This window comes from Muntiacus reevesi, chromosome 4 (genome assembly GCF_963930625.1).
Source record: "Muntiacus reevesi chromosome 4, mMunRee1.1, whole genome shotgun sequence".
Taxonomy (NCBI): domain Eukaryota; kingdom Metazoa; phylum Chordata; class Mammalia; order Artiodactyla; family Cervidae; genus Muntiacus; species Muntiacus reevesi.
Genome location: NC_089252.1, coordinates 31,185,528 through 31,198,016, shown reverse-complemented (window position 1 = coordinate 31,198,016; position 12,489 = coordinate 31,185,528). Strand labels below are relative to the sequence as shown.

Below are 12,489 nucleotides of genomic sequence, written 5' to 3'. Positions count from 1 at the left end.
AATAACTTTCACATTTTGTTCGTTTGTTTACATCCTTCCAAAAGGCTGACAGTGATGTGTGGAAAGAAGATTCCTTGGAAGGGTTACTACAGCCTCATGACTAAGCTAAGAGAGCTCCCAAAATGTTTGATGATGATTGCTTTCATATGAGATCTGAGGCTGGTTAACTCTTTCCCTAATTTATCCATCATTTGTAAGGAGCACTAGATGTGATTTATGAAGTGTTGTGCCACGGTGGTCTTCTCAAATCCTTATATATTTGAACAGCTGTCCAGCCTCAATAAGGAGGCACTAATCTTTGTCTTTAAGTTGTCTGTGGACTTCCCTGGAGGTCCAGTGATTGACATTAGCCTTCCAATATAGGAGAAGCAGGTTCAATACCTGGTCAGAGAGCTAAGATCTTATGTGCCTCCTGACCACAAACCCAAAATATAAAAAAGAAGCAATACTGTAGCAGATTCAATAAAGACTTTTAAAAAATGGTCTACATCAAAAAGATTGTAAAAATTAAAGCTGTCAGGGTTGCCCCCAAAGACAGAGATACAGGTGAGAAAGTTCAGCACTTTAATAGAGTTTGGGAGTGAATGTCTTTCCTCCCTAGGTTCTTTGAACTGGAAGGGACCTTTTGGATCATGGTATGTAACCTCTGAATTTTAATGTAGAAATTAAGAGCCAAAGAGGTAATATTAATATTTAATATAATCAGTACTAAATAGCAGTTCAACCTTGAATAGCTAGTTATAAATGGCCAGTAAACTTGGTTGTATTCAATTAAATGCAATAAAATAAAGTAACCTAAGGCAGCACCATTCACACATTAGAGGCTGTCATTTGTTTGCTCATTGCACAAGCACTTATTGGCTTTCTAATGACCTTAGGTAGTGTGGTCAGTTCTAGGATGATGATGAACAGGGAAGAGTCTCAAGTATAGCAGAAGGGAGACGGTAGAATAAGGCCAGTGCCATCAGACAGAAAGCTCAGGGTGATGGGGACCCAGTAAAGGAATCTATCTATGCTTTAGGGTATCAGGAAAGTGGTCTCTGAGTAGATCTGAAAGACCCTGACATATGAAATTCAGCATAAGTAAAGAGATAAGAACCAAAGTGTGAACTCTCAAGAGGACACTATGAGGCAGGCCGTTGTGGCTGGTGTGGGAAGCAGGGGCCAGACCACAGAGGATCTTGAAGTCACAGTAAGGAACTCTGGGGGCTTCCGCAGAGAAAGGACATAATCAGACTTGGGTTTTCAGTGGCTTGCTGTAGTGCAGGGTGCAGATTGGATTAAGAGGGAAAAGGCAGAGGCAGGTGGAGAGGTTTGAAGATGAGCATAACAGGTGAGAGAGGCAGGTGGTCTGACCACGGAAACAGTGCTGACGAGGAAGAGAGAGTGGATTCTTGTTATACTTAGGGCAGCAGATGGGCAGTGCTGAAAGATTGCTTGGGTTTGAAGAATAACAAAGAAAATGCTCAAGAAGTACTTTGATCTAGCACTTGGACAGATGGCCAGCACCAGCAGAGAAACGGGGTGGTGAGCTCAGTCTGAGACAGGCTGAGTCCCAGGAGACAGCAGGTGGAGATGCCTGGAAAGGACTAGATGGAAGCCCTTGACCTCTGGAGAGACGTCCAGGCTGGAGAAAGGGTGAACAAAGCTTGAGAACAGGTGGCTACTGAGGTTATGGGGGCAAGTGGGTTCCCCCAGAACTGTGAGGGATTCTCAGAGGTGTTTGCCTTGGTGTGGCAACAGCAGAAAGTCCACAGACCGTGATGAGGGTGTTGGCCAAGCAAGGTTTACTAGGAAAAAGTAATGGGTGAGGATCCAAAGAAATGGTTCTAGTTTGGGCTTAGCCATCAGTGAGTAGAGTGACCTTGGATTAAGTCAACACTCATCCTTTCTTTGCCTTTTTATTTCTGTACATTAAAGAAATACATATATGGGTATTGTGGTAAAGAATTTGCCTACCAATTAAAGAAATACATAAAGAGACACAAGAGATTTGGCTTCAATCTCTGGGTTGGGAAGATCCCCTGGAGAAGGCAATGACAACCCACTCTAGTATTCTTGCCTGGAGAATCCCATGGACAGAGGAGCCTGGCGGGCTACAGTCCATATAGTCATGAAGAGTCAGACATGACTGAGTGTGCACGTGTGCATGTGTGTGTGCATGCACACACACACACATACAAATAGACATATAGAATTTTCCTAGGCATCTGTTTTAGGGTCTTTCAAACAGGGACTGCTTCCTTTTTCTGGGTAAGTTTATACTTTGAGTTTTGAGTCAAACTACAAGGACATGGAACATGCAGGAGACAGAGTCTGGTCAAAAGATTTCACTGAGCGTTTCCTCTCTCTCAACTAAAATGCTTAACAGTATTCAGCTGTTTCTGGCCCTGCTTCATCCCTCTGGTGCTGTTGTTGATGGTTCAGAGTCCTGAGACCCCCTCCTGACGTGGGTCATGGAGGATTTCTCCCCAGTGACCCACAGCTGAGTCTGTAGGTGCAACCAGCAGTTCTTTCACAGTGGGGAGGTGCCCTGAGCCCTAGCAGGGGGGTAGTGGAGACAGTCAATGCTTGAGCCTAACGTGGAGAGAAGCAAGCCTCATGCTAGCTCTGTGTACAGGAGCGTAGGCAAGAGACCGTGTGAGTGTGGTGTTTTCTCTCTCTCCCTGTAGCATACCTTCTGGGATTGGGGACCCAGACCTTGGAGTGACTTGTGTAGGATTAGAGTCAGAAGCCAAACCACAGTCTGTTAATCCCATCTGCTTCCCATGAGAAGAGAAGATCACCCCTGATGATGCCAGCGATGCACTGCCATCCCTGACAGTGCCTCAGACCAACAAAAAACACTTCCCAAGGAGTTATATACATCATTGCATCACAGAGTATGATAATATCACATCACAATGAAACAAACTCCAAAACTAAACACCGGGAAAGGATCTGTTGAGCATTTGTTAATACCCAGCACTGAGTTGGGGGTTTGATTTTGCTCCTCCTGCTCTCTGAGATCTGCCCACAGCAGGCTGGACCCAGCTAATCCTTTGTGAACAGCTTGGCCCGTGGTGTGTACACATACCCCAGCATACACACCCATTCTTGCGGCAGCCTACACGCCTCCTCAGTCACGTTCCTCTAGCAGGAGTGCTCAGACCTGAATTCTGGAGCAGATGTGGAACTCTAGGCCCTCCGATGAGCCAGAGTAACAAGAACATCCCAAAGAAGAGTGGAAATGAATCTTTCATTTTAACATCTCTGCTGTAGGTAACTGCTCTGTAGGGAAGAATCATGATCATTGCAGTGCTGTGGGTACACACCTGTGTAAACACAAAGAGCAAGGGATTCAGGTCACACTAGCTTGTGTGACACGCCGACCCCCGGGACCCCAACACTGCCACCTTCCTTCTGCATGACCTCGTGGGAGTCACTTAACCTTCCCACGCCTCCTTGTACATCTGTAATGTGGGCACAGTGGTCCACTAGCTCTTAGACTGGCCGTGAGCTTCAGAGTAAAGGATTTAGCACAGTGCCTGGCGCATGGTAAGTGCTCAGTAATGTCAGGTGAGAAAACATCTCCCTTGTGGGTAAACATAGGGGGAAGGGATAGTTAGGGAGTTTGGGATGGCCAGGTGCATGCTGCTATATTTAAAATGGATAACCAACAAGGATCTACCGTAGAGCACAGGGAACTCTGCTCAATGATATGTGGCGGCCTGGATGGGAGGCGAGTGTAGGGGCGAATGGATGCATGTGTATGTATGGCTGAGTTCTTTCTCTGTCCACCTGAAACTATTGCACATTGTTAGTTGGCTGTACTCCAATATAAACAAAAACGTAACAATAGATTAACGAAATGATGGTAAATCTTTTTTTAAAAAAAGAAAATATTTCCTTCAAAAGGTTATTGTGAGGATCAGATAATAGTTGTTGTTCAGCAGCTCAGCTATGTCTGACTCTTTGTGACCCCATGGACTGCCCCACACCAGGCTTCCCTGTCCTTCCCCATCTCCTGAAGTTTGCTCAAACTCATGTCCATTGAGTCGGTGATGCCATCCAGCCATCTCATCCTCTGTCAACCCCTTCTCCTCCTGCCTTCAATCTTTCCCAGCATCAGGGTCTTTTCAATGAGTCGGCTCGTGGCATCAGGTGGCCGAAGTACTGGAGCTTCAGCTTGCACAAAACAGGTGCTCCTTGTCTATCAGCTAGCTTCCTTTCCCCTTTACTTTTTCTGCCACCTTATTCTTCCTTCAACCTATGCTTTATGGAAAAAAGGAATCGGGAGATGTGGATGAGTTTAAAGCATGTTGAAACCCAAGAGAGAATGGATCAAAATATTAATATTAATGAGTTAATAAATATTAACATATGGACAAATAGACAAGCCCCAGGAATGGATATGAATTTTCCTCCTCTCCTGAGGCAAGAAGCCAGTTTTGTAAAATCATCAAGCTTGTGCTGTGATGCCCATGAGGATTTGTTTCTGTCTTTTAATGGAATTTAATTTTATGCATATTACATGTAGCTCAGCTGTTTATAATGAATTGAACAAAAATGAAGGCAGACATCTTTCCATTTAGAAAAGTGAGCCCCTTTAGGGATTAGTAATGAAGTCAGCTTTGTGTTTGTCTTAGTACATCATTTGCTTAAGAAACACAAATATTTGCCTGGACTTCAGTCATTTCACGTATGTTAGTGTTTTTGTGTGACATCCGCTCCAGATAGATCTGAAAATCAAAGGGGAAATGCCAAGGCAGCCACATAGGAAGAGCTGCTTTATCAATTGCTTCATTATAGGGGCTTCCCTGGTTGAGAGTCCACACTTCCAATTTGGGTTTGATCCCTGGTTAGGGAGCTAACTTCCCACATGCTGTGCAGCCCAACCAAACAAAAGTTTTTTAATTAAAAAAAAAGAAGAAACTGCTTTGTTATAGTGATGCACTTTTGGGGCTAGTTACAATTCTGCCATCTCACCGAGTCCTTGCTCTGTACTGGGCACCGTTGGAGTACGTTACCCACATTATCTCATTTAAACTCTGGGCTGGGAAGCAGATTACCACCTTCCCACGGTATAAATGAGAAGATAGACGCACAGAGAAGACACCCAGGACAGAACTTGAACCAACACAGCCTGCCTCCAGAGCCCAACGCTCCAGAGCAGCTTCTCTCAGAAGCTCCTCCTGAGTGCCCAGGACCGAGTGCCATGGAAGGTTCCGAGCACCTCCTGGACATGAACTTGTTTAATCCCCACAGTGACCTCTTGCCCAGCCTGCACAGTTAGGAGGTGGTGGATACAGCATATGAGGCTGGACAGTGCTTTCTATTGTTCCAGCTTGGCACTGATTAAATATACCAAGCCACACTTTTCCTAATTGACTAGGACCAAAAAGTAATCATTTATTTCCTTGGCGTTTACAGTGGCTGGCTTAAAACTGGACAGGAAAAAAGGATCAAGAAGTTTTCTAGAGTATTTCTGGCTATAATTATTTATTTATTTATTTATTCAAAGGGTTATTTGCTCAGTCGTGTCCAACTCTTTGCAACCCCATGGACTGTAGCCCACCAGGCTCCTCTGTCCATGGGATTTCTCAGGCAAGAATACTGGAGTGGGTTGCCATTCCCTTCTTCAGGGGACCTTCCCAACCTCCCGCATTGCAGGCAGATTATTTACCACCTAAGCCACCAGGGAATTTAATATATATTTATATGATGTTTCTAGTATATTAATTTATTAATATGCTTTTAACTCATGATGCCTTATCATGAATCCAGGAGAGGATGGGGGGAGCAGTTTCAGATGTTGTACATCTTCTATATGTCTATACTTTTGGGGGACACTGGCCACTCTTCTGTCAACATTATTGTGTTCATTTTTAATACTGAGAATGCAAATCACACAGAATGGAAATATCTAATGGATTTTCCCAGTATCACAAAATTAGTAACAGTATAGAAATCCAACGAGAAGAGATAACCATAAAACACGTACTTGTTCATGGGTGAGAAGCTGTAGGGAATGAGTGCCATGTTTCAGCTGCAGTTCCCCAGCAAGCCTGCGCTTGGTTCATCTCTTCCTTTTCTTGCATCCCCAAATCAGGTTTAACATTTCTACACCTGCTTTCCGAGGCTGCATGAAGAACCTGAAGAAGACCACTGGCGTCGTCAGATTGAATGATACAGTGGGAGTAACAAAAAAGTGCTCAGAAGACTGGAAGGTAAGTGAAGAGTTCAGAACCTTGCAAAGGAGTGGTTCCCAGCTAACCCATGTTTGACTTTCATTAACACACCAACTTTTGACATATTCTGATATGATGAACTGGCTCATTTATTACACTCTCCCTGTACTTGCAAAACCTCTTCAGGCTTGTATATTAAGTTTGTAGGAAGGTAGGAAAACAAGCTCTGCACACAAAAACACCAAGATGGTTGGCAAATTATCATGCAGAAAAAGCAAACTGTTTTTTCCCATGGGTCAGTTCAAGTGAAGTGACCTAGGTTAAGATACTATTATTTCAGCCGTGGCATGATTACAGGGCCAGTAATTTATTCCATGTTTGCATTTCAGCTCGTGCGATCTGCCTCATTCTCCAGGGGAGGACAGTTGAGTTTCACCAATTTGGACTTCCCATCATCCAGCCACTTCCAAGCCTCCTTCGGGTTTCAGACCTTTCAACCCAGTGGCATCTTATTAAGTCATCAGACGGGGGTATGAAATATTTTATGAATGTTGAACAAGATTTAAGCCTGACTCAAGGTTCGATGTCAAAAACAATAGAGGGATTTTGAAGGTAAATCTCTTGGGCATTTTTGTCTAGCATCACACAGTAGATGCTTTTGTGGATTTCAACCATGGAAGTGGTTGCCCATCCTGGGGTAGGGCCTAAAAGAAATCAGGCTTAGAAAGTACATTCTAGTTTACAAAAAAAAAAAAAAAGAAAGTACATTCTATTTTACAGAATGGGATTTATGTGTATTCGTGGGCTCCATTTTCATTCTTTTCAGGTGTATTTTGAGTGAAGGTGAAGTAGAACTGGTATAAGTAATAATGTAGCTTTAAGTTTTTAGAACTAAGAAAAAAAATCAGAATGTACACCCATTACTCGTTTGTGATTCCACAAAAGAGAGCTCTTGAGATTCCTTTTTTGGCAGCAGCAGCTTGTTGGACGATATTTGCATCGGAGAATGGAAGAAAGTAATGTCTTTTGCTCTTTGTTCCTATACAGCAAGCCACAGAGATTCTCTGACTTAAGAGTATTTAGCCAGTGTGGTCATGTAGGCGTAAAAGTCAGCTAATACTCCGAAATTGACCGGTGGAACAACTGGGATTTTAAAATAGAAAGAAAAGTAGGACACTCTTCTTCTTGGGTTTGTTTCTTCAGAACTGCCAGCACAGCGGACAACTAGTATTTGCTGAAAGGAAGGACTAGCTGCCTCTGTGGTTATGTTGTAAATAGAACTCTTCTCCTCTCTGGCTGTTGTTTTCAATCAGCTGTTAGAGATCTTTTTTTTTTAATTCACGTTCTATTGATTATTTTATTTTTTTATTGGAATATAATTGCTGTACAATATTGTGTTAGTTTCTGCTGCAAAACATTGTGAATCAGCCATGTGTATACATATATTCCCTCCCTCCGGAGCCTCCCTCCCACCCCCATCTCACCCTTCTGGGTCATTACAGAGCCCCGAACCAAGCTCCCTGTGCTATACAGTATGGCTTTGAGATCCTTTTTTTGAAAAACAAAACAAAAATACCCCTGAAAAAGCACATGCCTACATTTAGATTGCGAGCCTGGCTTTTCTATCAGAGCAGGATGTTTTGACCCAGCTCTTTGTGTCAAAAAGTATTTATTTATTTATGGCTGCATCAGGTCTTAGTTGCGGCATGGGGGCAAGGTCTTCGTTGAAGCACACAGGCTTAGCTGTCCCGTGGCATGCGGGATCTTGGTTCCCCAACCAGGGATCACACCCTCATCCCCTGCATTGCAGGGCAGATTCTTAACCACTGGAGCGCCAGGGAAGTTCCTTGCCCCAACTCTTCTGACACACTCTCCTGTTTCCTCCGGAGGAGTGGGGACACTTAATACACAGTATGCAAAATGGTCCAAAAGAGGCAGAAGACTTGGCTTAGCAAAAGATGAGGTCAATCCTGGACAAGGCAGGAACCCTTCAAATAACCTGGGAACAGTGCCTGCAACTTCTTAATGGATTCAACTTCTTAGGAAATACATTTCAGTTAGCATTCTTTTATCCAGTTTATAATAAATATTGCCAGTTGAAAAACTCAACATAAAGTGAAACCGACAATGGCTACAAACACACTCTGTAAACATTGTTTTAGGCTCAAAGCTCCCTGAAGAATCACATCTGACTGAAAACCACAAAAATTGTACCTGGTAGGAAAAACACATCAACAAAATGAAAATGACAACTGCCAAAACTACACCAATTTTTTTGTATTTTTTAAATATTTATTTACAACCACACACATTTAAAGAACATTAGCAATTAATAGAAAGAATCAAATTATCTTGCCAAGATTTATAGCTGCAGAGTTTGACATTGGAAAATTGAACCTCCTGGAAATTAGGACCCAAAAATAAAAAATTCATGACTGAAGGGAAGCTGTCATTGTAATCATCTATGAAGAAAATTGATGAATCAAGTCTTTGTTGTAAAAATGTATTCAGAAAAACATTGATCCTGATGAAAGTAACTTCAGCAGAGTGAAAGCAAAAATAGAAAAATTTAGAAATGGTGTAACTTTTGTATAATTGACGGAGACATTAAGTTGGTTAATGATTGTAGGTCCGTAAAATGCTTTTGACAGATTCATCAATGTTGAAATAATTTGCATAAGATTTTTATATTCATAAACACAGAGTCCAAATATTCAAAAATAACCTTTAGATCAAAATAGCAAAGTCAAAACATTGGGTTTGAAACATCCTGTTTTGTACATAGTTTTGCTTACACATTGAGTATTGATACATTCATAATCATTAAATGCAGGTGGATTGGCTGATTCATGTCAACGTATGACAAAACCCACTGAAATGTTGTGAAGTAATTAGCCTCCAACTAATAAAAAAAAATTTTTTTTTAAAAACATTAAAAAAAATCACTAAAAAAAATAAAATAAAATAAATGCAGGTGGATTGCACTGATGGGTACGTTGTTCTCTGATGATTGCAGGCAAGCAGTCTGCAGGTCACCCTGGAAGACGGTCACATTGAACTGAGCACCAGGGACAGCAGCAGCCCGATTTTCACGTCTCCACAGACGTACATGGATGGTTTACTGCACTATGTGTCTGTAATAAGCGACAACTCTGGGTGAGTGGAATGGCTCTTCTGCCAGAGCACTAAGAATTTTATTTTATTTAGTTTAGTGGAATTTTCTAGTATCTTTTCTGAGACATATTTGCCCTCAATGTTGACACTATTTTACTAGTAAATCTTGACCTTCTTCTTGGTACTGTATCAATTTTCTCATTGATTGAGAATCAACAGTTGGATGGATAAATAAGTTGGGGTACGTTCAAAATGGGAGAATGAGAATGAAGGATCTACAGCTGTGCACAGCCACGTGGATGAACCTCGCATGTAAGGCTGAGCAAAAGAGGTCACACGTGAAAGACTTCTTTTCCCATGACTTCATGTATATAAAATTCAGAAGCAGCAAAGCTAAACTATTTCATCAGAATTCACGGTGCTGTGTTACTCTTGGAGAGAGAGAACTGGAAAGGGAGCCCAGGTAGGGTGCCTGGGGAACTGGCGGTGTCGGTGTTTTCACATTTCAAAGATGCATTGAGCTGGGCACTTAGGACCTGTACTTTCTGTATATATACAGGTACACCTGGGAGTATTGTGGGTTCAATTCCAGACCACTGCAGTAAAGCTAATGACACAATAAAAAGAGTCACACAACATTTTTGATTCCCAGTGAATATAAAAGTTATACTTACCCTATACTATATCTATCAAGTGTGCAATAGGTGTCTAAAAAAAAAATATGTACATACCTTACGTAAAAAATACTTTATCACTAAAAATGCTAACGATCATCTGAGCCTTCAGGGAGTTGTAATTGTTTCGCTGGGAAGCGTTTGAAATCTTGTGAAAACTACCAGTGAGACTCTTAAGACTCGGAGTGAGGAAATGCTATTGGAAAAACAGTGCCAGTAGACCTGCTTGAGGCAGGTTGCCGCAAACTTTCAATTTTTCAAAAACCACAATATCTGTGAAGCATATTTTAAAAAGGAAGTCCAATAAAAGGAGCTATGCCTGTAGAGTACTTTAATAAAAATGCCATGTGCAAAAAGAAATATATGGAACAAAACTGCAAATGCTCTTTCAAAATAGCTTAGTGAGTTCTTTCAGGTAAAAGACTTTGAGTCTGAATCAAAGACAGTCAGTTGCCCACCTGGGGAGGATCGTTTTCACCAGCTGTTCTCACTCCTGTTTGTTTGTTTTTTTCAGACTCCGGCTCCTCATTGATGACCAGCCTCTGAAGAATAACCAAAGGCTTCGAGGCCTTTCAGAATTCCAGCAGTCCCTGCGTCTGGGCGGGAGTCATTTTGAGGGCTGCATCAGCAATGTTTTCATCCAAAGGTGTGTGTGCAGCTGATGAGAGGGGCCTGCCGACACAGAGAACTTGTCACCATGACTTCATGCTGCTCTCATCTGCAGACTTTCCAAACACCTTCTTTGGCACGATTTGTTGTTGTTCAGTCGCTCAGTTGTGTCTGACTCTTTGCGACCCCATGGACTGCAGCACACCAGGCTTCCCGGTCCTTCACTATCTCCCAGAGTTTGTCAAACTCATGTCCATTGAGTTGATGATGCCATCCAACCATCTCATCCTCTGTCACCCACTTCTCCTCCTGCCCTCAATCTTTCCCAACATCAGGGTCTTTTCTAGTGAGTCAGGTCTTCGAATCAGATGGCCAAAGTGTTGGTGCTTCAGCTTCAGCATGAGTCCTTCCAGTGAATATTTAGGGTTGACTTCCTGTAGGACTGACTGGTTTGACCTCCTTGCTGTCCAAGTGACTCTCAAGAGTCTTCTCCAGCACCACAGTTCATTGATTCTTAGGTGTCAGCCTTCTTTACGGTCCGACGCTCACATCTTTGGCACGATGCACACATTAAAAGCAAACTAACCGAAAGCTCTGGGGCCCGGCCTCCCTTCGTAGCAGCAGCTTTGGAACATAACCTTGGAAAAGGTTTAATTAAAATTAACGTTCAGATTATGTCCCTTTTTAGATGAGAGCAAAACTCTCCCCCGAGCAGAGGGAGGGCCCAGGCCTGCTCATGAGCCTTAGGTAGCCTGGTAGGCTTGTGAGCTGCTGTCAGGGCTTGGTGACCGTCATAAGATAAAGTAGATTTACCCATGAGATTTGTCTACAGAAATGCAGTAAGATAAATCCTTTCTCGAACTCTCTTCTGTGGTTTCCTGTTATTCATCATCATTCTAGGTCATCTGGTGTCTGTGCTTGTCCTCTCTGCCTATTTTGTTTTTCATATTTCTTTTTTTGTATGTTTTTTAAAATTTATTTTTAATTGGAGGATAGTTGCGTTACAATTTTGTGTTAGTTTCTGCTGTACAGTTACGTGAATCAGCTATAAATATACATGTATCCCCTCCCTTTGGAGCCTCCCTCCCAGCCACCCCTCATCCTACCCGTCCTGGGTCATCACAGAGCACCGGGCTGAGCTCCATGTACTGTACCCCAGCGTCTCACTAGCTCTCTGTTTTACACGTGGTCGTGTATATGTGTCCGTGCTACACCTCCAATTCATCCCACCTTCCCCTTTCCCCCACCTTGGGTCCACACATGTATTCTCTGCTTCTGCATCTCTATTCCTGCCCTACAAATAGGTTCATCAGTACCATTTTTCTAGATTCCACATATATGCGTTAATAATTTCCAGGTGGCACTAGTGGTAAAGTACCCACCTCCCAATGCAGGAGACATAAGAGACTCAGGTTCGATCCCTGGGTCTGGAAGATGCCCTGGAGGAGGGCATGGCAACTCACTCCAGTGTTCTTCCCTGGAGAATCCCCATGGACAGGGAAACCTGGTGAGCTACAGTCCATAGCGTCACAGAGTCAGACATGGCTAAAGCGACTTAACACACGTGCACACACACACCCTGTACTACGTTGAAACAGATGAGCGTTTAGCCAGAAATCAGGGCAGTAAGAATGTGTATGTTGGAAACAAATTCTCCCTGCCAGTGTGTCTTCCTGGATGTGTCAGAGTTTGTTTCCGCTGTCATTCCAGATCATCAGAGAGTCCCGAAGTCCTGGATCTGGCCAGTAAGTCTTTCAAGAGAGATGTGTCCCTGGGATTCTGCAGTTTAAATGAACCACCTTTTCTAATGTTGCTCAAAGGGTCCACAAGGTTTTACAAAGCCAAGACTTTCAGTATCCACCAGGTGAGTGTCAAGAACCTTGCACTGGGTTTTGCTTCTTTCAGTGATTCTCAGAAGAGAA

General features: G+C 42.9%; 1 protein-coding gene across 5 annotated transcripts in view; it reads left to right on the top strand.

Moving 5' to 3' along the window:
• Nucleotides 1-12,489, top strand: part of LAMA3 (laminin subunit alpha 3) — a 247,400-nt gene that overhangs the window by 216,128 nt on the left and 18,783 nt on the right. For all 5 annotated transcript variants that reach the window (XM_065932447.1, XM_065932446.1, XM_065932445.1 and 2 more), the window contains 5 exons: nt 6,092-6,209; nt 6,560-6,700; nt 9,187-9,326; nt 10,473-10,604; nt 12,278-12,431. In XM_065932447.1, the coding sequence (XP_065788519.1) occupies nt 6,092-6,209; nt 6,560-6,700; nt 9,187-9,326; nt 10,473-10,604; nt 12,278-12,431 (685 nt within the window). The remainder of the gene's footprint in view (nt 1-6,091; nt 6,210-6,559; nt 6,701-9,186; nt 9,327-10,472; nt 10,605-12,277; nt 12,432-12,489) is intronic.